General features: G+C 39.5%; 1 protein-coding gene across 2 annotated transcripts in view; it reads right to left on the reverse strand.

Moving 5' to 3' along the window:
- Window positions 1-9,237, reverse strand: part of LOC106875932 (uncharacterized) — a 35,787-nt gene that overhangs the window by 6,273 nt on the left and 20,277 nt on the right. For both annotated transcript variants that reach the window (XM_014924259.2, XM_014924252.2), the window contains exons 7-8: window positions 2,649-2,738; window positions 642-822 (exon numbers count right to left, since the gene is read on the reverse strand). In XM_014924259.2, the coding sequence (XP_014779745.1) occupies window positions 642-822; window positions 2,649-2,738 (271 nt within the window). The remainder of the gene's footprint in view (window positions 1-641; window positions 823-2,648; window positions 2,739-9,237) is intronic.

The following is a 9,237-nucleotide window of genomic DNA, read 5'->3' on the forward strand; positions in this document are numbered from 1 at the left end:
TTAGGATTTTGGTTTTAGCTAGGTTGACTCTAAGGCCCTTCAATTCTAGACCTTGCTTCCACACCTGAAACTTCTCCTCTAGTTCTGATAGTGACTCCGCAATTAGGGCAAGGTCATCAGCATAGAGGAGCTCCCAGGGGCAACCTGTCTTGAACTCCTCTGTGATTGCCTGGAGGACTATGGTAAATAATAGGGGGCTGAGGACGGAACCTTGGTGGACCCCTACCTCTACCCGGAATTCATTGCTGTACTCATTTCCAACCCTCACCTTACTGGCAGCATCTCTGTACATGGCTCGCACAGCTCTCACTAGCCATTCTTCTATCCCATGATGGGCTCCTTTCAGTTTCCGCCTCCCAAATCCACTCACAAGGCTTTGGTTGGCCTGAAGCTATAGTAGACACTTGCCCAACATGCCACGCAGTGGAACTCAACCCGGAATCATGTGATTGGGAAGCAAGCTTCTTACCACACAGCCACTCCTGCATCTGTACATTTTTCAACAATACCTCCCACTGGAAAAATCAAATATGCATACTTACAGATCAAAATGTAATTAGAAAGTTTAGTAAAACACCTGTTTTCATTTTGGGTGAAGTAGTTGTTAAATAGAGTAACTAACTGAACATATTCATTATTACCTGAATATTCTGTTTCTGATTCACTGTCTTCTGACAAAGACTCATCACTGATCATTGCTTTAGCCTTCCTATGGCCCAATTTAGCAGCCTCAGCGAACAGATTGGATGCTTTGTTTGGGCATTGTTCTATACCGAGGCCTTTTAGATAACATAGTCCAAGGTAATATTTGGCATCAGGTTCCTGAAATGAAAGTAAAAAGATATTTCAACTGATTCACATCATTTAATTTCCATCCCTCGCTCTTCTCCACCCACAATTTTTGAGAGGACCATTGGGGTAGAGTCCTCAGGTCCCCTCCCCCACCTCCACAGTGTTCTACCAGAAGCAATCGTCACTACCCGTTCTGGCTGGATTTCCAAGCAAGACTGAGACTATGGATATTATTCAATCTTAAATTCTCCAAGCTAAGTGGAAGAGGCAGAGTTATTCCTCAAAATGAATACAGGCCCGTGATACCCTGAGGAAAATGGCCTTGTCAATACGTAGAAAAGGAGTAGGTATAAAGTCCATAAATGTAAGAAATGGACACAGAAAACATGTAGCAGAATCACAGGATGACTAACAGAGAACATAAGCTTTGGATACGATAGATGCATAGGAGCAGTAGGTTCTAAGAACAAACCAGAAATAAACTCTGTTGTCTACCTGGATGGCTCACTGGAAGAAGGAGTCGACATCTTAGGAGATGTCATCATCAAAGGAAAGTCTCTGCTCTGAAAGCCCCCTCCACTTGTTGAGTAAGGAAAATAAGGGTTGGGGACGACTAGCACAGAGTGAAAGGCAGATTGTACGAGGCTTGTGTTAAAAGTGCAATGCTGCATGAAAAGACTGGAAAGAAATGAAGCAAACATGGTCTGTTGGATGTGCAACATCAGTGTGCATGTACGACAAAGTGTAAATTTGTTGAGAGAAAAGACTGGACATAAGCGGGATTAGATGTAGTGTAAGAATGAAGACTGTGCTTGTATGGTCATGTATGTGGATGGATCACTAATCATGGAAGGAGTTTGTGTAAGAGGGAGATCCAATGAGACATGGAATGGAGCAGTGAACTTCAGGATGTTGAGCTCCACAGAGGAAATGACAAGGAACTGAGATGAATGGCAATATGGCATGCTTGAGAAGACCTGTCCATTTTAGCAGAATTAAGGTCGTCAAGCCTTCCTCAACAACTCATTTCTCCCATCAAGCTTCTATGTTAACCCCTATTTCCTTCTCACCCCCTCCCTCCACTAAACTGATATTCTCTGCATTCAACTTGTTCCCTATTTCTAACCATCTGCCACAATATTCCCACTCGGAACATCCACCTCTCTCCTATTCTGTCTCTCAGAATTCACCTTTGTATTTTGACCTCGTCTCCCCCTCTCCCTCTCTCCCTCCCCCCTCTCTCTCCCTCCCCCCTCTCTCTCTTTTCAGGTGGGCAAGCCTTGCATTCACCTTTTTCAGCTCCTGCTTCCATTCATAGTTTCTTATTCCTCAACAGTTTACCACATTCAGTTGAGGGGGGGGGGGTCTTGTCTTATAGGTATTTGGTGACTTCACCAGTGCTGCTGCCACTTAAAAAGCCTCCTCTGTATATTCTGTGAAGTAGTGGACATTGGGAAGAGCATCCAGCCATGGAAACCAAGCCCAAGCAGACAACTGGAGCTTTTGGTGTAGCCCTCTGGCTTGTCTGTTCATGTCAAACCATCCAACTCATGCCAGCTTGGAAAGGAAATGGTAAATGATGATGATGATGATGATGATTAAGCAGATTATAACCATATAACCACACACACACACACACACACACAAACACAGACAACACTACCAGGGCTGGTATCACGTAAAAATTCCCCAATACACTCTGTAAAGTGGTTGGTTTTAGAAAGGATCCAGTCATAGAAACCATGCCATAACAGAAGACTGGAGTCTGACGTAGCCCTGTCAAACCGTCCGACCCATGCCAGCATGGAAAGCAGATGTTAAATGATGATTATGACAATGATAGATATAAATCTAACCTTCTGTTTGGCAGCTTCTGTAAACAATTGCACAGCTTGAGAGAAATCACTAGTTTCTTCAATATAATGAACTCCAAGATATGTCTTTGCCTGAAATGATAAGATTGTTTAATGTATAATATGATACTTTAGATGAGGATGATAAAGAAGAGAGGGGGAGAGAAGAGGATTCATGAACCTGTGGGTGGATTAAAAGTTGGTGGGTAGTTGTAAGGGGGTGAGCTGAATTAATGATAGTCATAAATCAATTCTTTTATGTAACCTTAATACTTTTCTATAGCAAATGGTCATAACATACATGATGTGTGTGTGTGTGTGTGTGAGCGTGTACACGTGTGCGAGTCCACTTTTCAATACTTATGTGGGTCAACCAAAGTTTGAGGTAGAGTTCCTACGGCTAGATGCTTTTCCTGTCACCAACCCTTGACTGTTCACAAGCAAGGCTAGACACAGTCTCAAAGAATATTTGAAATGAATGACACCACTTGTATGGCAGTGACACTCATTTATGACTGTCCCATGATGTCTACACAAAGAGACACTTGCATACACACATCACTATTGGATGTATTTCTTAATCATCACTGGTCACAATATGCTTCCTAGCATTGTTGTCGCTTTCCAATAATGCCACCCTCCTGACAAGGTGTGTGTGTGTGTGTGTGGGGGGGGGCAGGCCAATGTCCCCCCCACAGAACAAAATACCATTCCATTGCAAAGTTAACCATTTACAGCTGAGTGGACTGGGAAAATGTGAAATGGAGTGTTTTGCCCAAGAACACAATGCACTGCCTAACTAGGAATTGAATCCCTGATCTTGTGATTGTGAGTTCAACATGTTAACCACTGGGCCACACAACATCACCCGCACACACACAAATATATATACACAACAGGCTTCCATACAGTTTCTGTTAACTAAATCCACTCACACGGTTTTGTTTAGCTCTAGGGCTTTAATAGAAGACATTTGCCCAAAGTGCCATGCAATGGGACTGAACCTGAATCCATGTGCTTGAGAAGCAAACTTCTTACCACATAGCAACATCTGTTTTTTTGTGTTGGTGCCAAGATGTAAAGCATCTCTTTTGTCCTTGCATATTGGGAAACATGACAATAATCTCTAATGCTGATGCCAGAAAAAGTACACCCAGAACAAATTACAAAGGCAAATGAATGGAGAACCCATGGACTGTGGGGCCTCTTTAATCTTGTCTTGTTGTGGACTTATCAATCACTCTAATGCTGATGTCACAAGAAAATGACCCCAGCATACTCTGTAAGTGTCATGGGTACGATTTTAAATTGAATTTGGTTGTGGGACCCTAGTTCAGGAGTTCCAGGATTTTGAAGAGTGTTGAACCCCACCACCTCTTAGTCACTATTGTTCCAAGGTCTTTTTGGACATGGAGTAGTAGAATCTGTCAAGGTCCCAGTTATGGATTAATTAGCATGCAAATAGGGGTCAGCTGTGAATATAAGTATGAACAGCCCTTGACTAAATCATAGGTGGTCTTTGGCAAGATCTAGCATCCAGTAACCACCAGAGCCAGGAATATTTTGAAATCATGGGACGCAACATGGTGGAAAACAACTTATGGAATCAATGACTGAACAGATGAAAAGACAACAAGCTGTCAATGGCCAGGATCAATCGGTTCATTTAGTGAATTACTGCTCTATTCTATAGTTGTGAAATTTACAGATGAGATATTTCAACTGGGAAAAGATTGTATGATTTACTGGTTCTGAGAAAGTTGATGGAATTGGATGATGATGATGACGACGTTCTGTTATTGATTATGCATTGGGTATCCAATTGTAGAAACCAGGCAAAAGTGATACACCTGAACATCAACCTGAATTGATTCTTAACGAGAGCAGTGTCTGCAAATAGGAGTCAATTCAGTCCATGATGACCTGTCTGATTCCCGCTAGCATGGAAAGGGGACATGAAATAATAATAATGACAATGACGCTGACAGGGATGCTGCTGGTAGTGATGGTGGACTATAATGTCCAATGTATCCCACATTCTTTAACCCTTTGGCCATTCAGATTACTCTGTCAAATTTATTGCTTATTTATTCACATTATTTTGAAAAATAATCATAGCTTTGAAATTTCAACGACGTGATTGTTTAGTTTCAGAATAACATTGTAAGACAGGTGTGAGAGGCCATATCTTGCTAGTTTCAAAATGAAAAATATAGAATATTTAAAATCAATTTAAATGCTAAATGTCTAAAGCGATATGGTGAGTGATTTGCATTTAGTTGTAGCAAGTCAAATGAATATGTGGAGGCTTTCATTCCACTCCCTGTCTACTGTATCATCATTACTATCCTGTTACTAGTGTCCCTCCACCTTCTCCCAACTCATGCACCACTGACCATTGGGTATGAGATGCTTTGACACGGCTGATTTAACCCTGCCTTTTTTATCATCACTGATTCAACACTAAACTTACTTCATCTCGGACATTTAGTCCCCAAGACCTTTTGGTGCTGTGAATTTTTTCTTTCTAGTTGACAACTAACTTGTAATCTACTCAACTACTAATCTGCTTCGTTATACGATGTAAATAATTGATGGTAAACTGTGGAAATAAAAGAATTTTCTCTCAATGGATTTCCGTATAACTTGGACAAAGTAAGCAAAACCAGTTGTGAATTTAAATTTTGGTGCTGTGAGCAGAGAAATCAATGCAAAGTATGGCTACATACAAAAGCTGGAGAGGTGGTAAGAATGGCAAATCTCCATTCACATGAAGCTTCATATTAGAGCAACAAAAGTAGCGGATTTTAATCCAAATCTTAAAAAGAGAATGGTAGAGTCTCTTGAGACCCAGATTGTAGTTGCAAATTAATGTTTAACAAACATGTCTAAAACTAGTCTAGTTGCTATTGCTGATACGACTGCTTTGAGAAAAATGACACAAAATAAGCACGATTTAGACGAGAATACTCCCATTAATCTAATTTACAGCAATTAGTTTGGCCAGAACAATACAACATATATAGCTCTCAGCCAAGTATGTTTGAAGATTTTTTTTTTAATGTGCGATAGTAGACCACAGGATCTGATTGGATCTTTAGCCTCAGAAGAGCAAGCTGGCACCAACATTCAGTGTCATCAGATATATATGGGGTGTAGATGGTACATTCAGTGTTGTTACCAGCTTCTTTCCTCAAATTTACGTCATTTTAATAAAAATGTATAATGCATTTCACCTTAACGATTGCTCCATTGCTGAACAAACAACACACCATATACATGAGAATGTTTGAGCTGAAAGTGAACCTAATTCATGACATTTCAATTGTGTCTGAGTTTGAAGAAGCTGAACATAGTGCTATGAAGGAATCACTCCCTGGAATGCATATAAAAGGATGTCTGCTTTTTTTTTTTTAATCATTTAACACAAAATCTGCAAAAATACATTAACTGGATTGCATTTCACCTGTTTATATGACACTGATCCAAGTATCGCATTACTCTTGTCTTTGTCACAAGAACATCATATTTTACTTAATCAGTTTGAAGTCACCAAAACAGCTGATGAAGGGAAAGGTGAGACATTCCATTTCTCCCCAAAATATGGAATTTTTACCAAAGATCTTTAAACAGAGAAGACTGTACCAACAATTATTTAGAGGCAGCCTTTTGTTGATTACAATATGAACTTCGTATGCAATGTCCAACAATATGGAGATTAATAGACGAGTTGTGTAAAATACAGAAAGGGAGAGATGAGTACTATAAAAGTTTATTAGACAGATACGAACCACTTCAAAAGCTTAAAAATGTACAGAGATGCATACAAGAGAACAACAGAAACTGTTATGAACTTTGAAAATATGGATGTTGTTGAGTAACTGAAGAATATTGCTCATAATTATCAAAGGAAGAACTCAATAAAGTTAGCTTTTGCGATTTTTCAAATAGTATAGTCATTATTTTTTTTTATTAATAATAATCTTTCAATGAAAGAGTCATGGAAAGGAGATAACTCCCTTTTAATTTATTCGAGTGGCTAATATGTTTTTACTTTCTCCTTTTATCTCTAATTGTCTGTGTGTGTGTGTGCATACATTTTCTTTCAACGTATGTGAAGCAGTAATCTATTTGTGTTAACAGCAGCCGGGGTCACTTATTGCTTTTTGCCTCCTCATTCTCTGCTTCAGCGTGGGTGTGCATTCCCTTATTATCTCCCTTGATTCCTGTATCAAAAAGCAATGGCGTCAAATAGGATATTGTCAAAAAACTTGTTCAATGATGTCCAAAACAGCAGCGTCCAATCGTCCTGGTCTGTTGCAATCTCTCACTTCTGTATTGACCACCTCCTCCATCTGCCCATCAACCCTTCCCAATCTTTTCAGTTGTCGTCTGCCTGCCTCTCTCCTCTGAAATTCTCCCATCTCTTGCACCCTCACCCACATGCACTCTTGCAAACCGCTACCCTTACACACTCCTGGTATCTCTGATCCCTCCAACTACTACTACTACTCTCACAACTTTATGAACCACATGGATAACTCATCACCATTAATTATCCCTTCAGAGACAAATAATGGTTCATTCTGACTCTCCCTTTCTTGAATGTAAGTAGCAATGTGGCTCCACCTCTACATCAAGAACCTTCTCTACCCTAACTAGCATAAAAACGCCACCTCACCCTCCTTAGGTTTTCTAGACTTGTGAGGTACATGGCAACCTCACTAGGGCTGGTGCCACAAAAAAAAAAAAAAAAAGAAAAAAGAAAACCAAAAGGCTAAAAAAGAAAAGCATCAGTCCACACAGTAAAGTGGTTGGTGTTAGGATGGGCAGAATCCAACCTTATGAACCATACCAAAACGTCCATTGCAGCATGAAGCACATCTTAGATCCATCGGAACTTGTGAAAACCATGACAGCATGGAACTTGGATACTAAAAGATGTGTGTGTGAGTGTGTATGCATACATTGTATGAATGTATGTATATGGGTGTTGGTGTAGTCGAGTGGTAAGACCTTTTCTCCCCCAACTACATGGTTTTGTGTTCAATTTCACTACACAACACCTTGGGTAAATGTCTTCTCCTATTGCTTTAAGCTGACCGAGCCTTGTGAGTGGTTTTGACATGAAAATTGAAAGAAACCCATTGTATATGTAAATCTATGTATGTAAATATACGTGTGTGTATATACATACACACACATGCCTGTCTACCTATATATATATATGCTGAACTGTTAATTCCTACACATTCTTTTTTCTTCCTGTTTTTTTTCATTCACTCTACTTTTTTTTCCTCTCAATCTTTTCTGTCAGACTTTTCCATTCTTCCCAAGCGTTAAACTAATACACCTGCTTGATGTTCCTTCACCCGTCTTTGTCTTTTGCTTTCTGTAAATTTGAACTATAGATACACATACACACATACACACACACACACACACACATATATATATATACATATATATATATATATATATATATATATATATATATATATATATTGGTAACGGTTGCCACATCCTCTGGAAAAAAATTATTATATATATATATATATATATATATATATATATACACAAACATGACAGAGAAGCCCTGTAATAAACCCAATTTTTAAGTATGTGTGGATGTGTTCAACAGTTCAAGAGAATGTGTGAATGTAGGGACACCTAACCTGGACTGATTGGAAGAAACAGTCAGTGATCAGTGTTTAAACAGATTAGTAATATGTTTGTGTGTGTGTGTTACTGCCTCCTTGCTTTCACATTGCATGAGAGTTGTAAAATGACTGTTACTGTAATGGAAGTGGTGTCCTGTGAAAATGTGACTGGTCATGGGGAAATATTACTTTACTTGGAAATGGATAAGCGTTGGCAACAGGAAAGGCATCCATCGGTTAAAAATGCACCTCAACAAATTTCATCCAATCCATGGAAAAGTGGAAATTATGATGTATGTATATAATTATATACATATATGTATGTTGGAATTTCTATGCTGATAGAACCCACGACAAAGCTCTCCAAGACATGAACAATAGCTAAGTCATTTCTATTTTTATATATTATCCCTTCTGATGCGCTCCCCTTCCACCACCCCCACCCCATTTCTGTCTTAAATTCATGATTATTTATGTGTCTCTATTCTCTATTCTATTCTCTATATCACTCGATTTATCGTTTTCGCCTTCTTTCTTGAAGTTTTGCTCCTTAGCCCAAACCTGACTGAAATTTGTCTCTCCCCACCTTTAAAAATTACGATTTTAACTCTCACTTCTGTTACCGATTTAAACATTTAATCTCACGGTTAAACGCTGCTGTGTTTCTTTCAACTTTTTCTAAAAACCCAACGAATTTGAGACCAGCATGATGTCCTGCTCCCTGTTCTCTCTCTCTCTCTGTCTATTCTATCTCTATCCCCCTCTCTCTAAATCACTACTCTCTTCCCCCACTTCCTCCTCTTCGACTTGCACACGACCCCAAACATATAACCAAGTTCACTTCCCAACTTCATCCCAATTCGTATTGGAATTTCTATGCTGATAGAACCCAGAACCCACGATGAAGCTCCCTTAGCCCGTGGTACGCCCGC

This window comes from Octopus bimaculoides, chromosome 16, assembly GCF_001194135.2.
Source record: "Octopus bimaculoides isolate UCB-OBI-ISO-001 chromosome 16, ASM119413v2, whole genome shotgun sequence".
Lineage (NCBI taxonomy): Eukaryota > Metazoa > Mollusca > Cephalopoda > Octopoda > Octopodidae > Octopus > Octopus bimaculoides.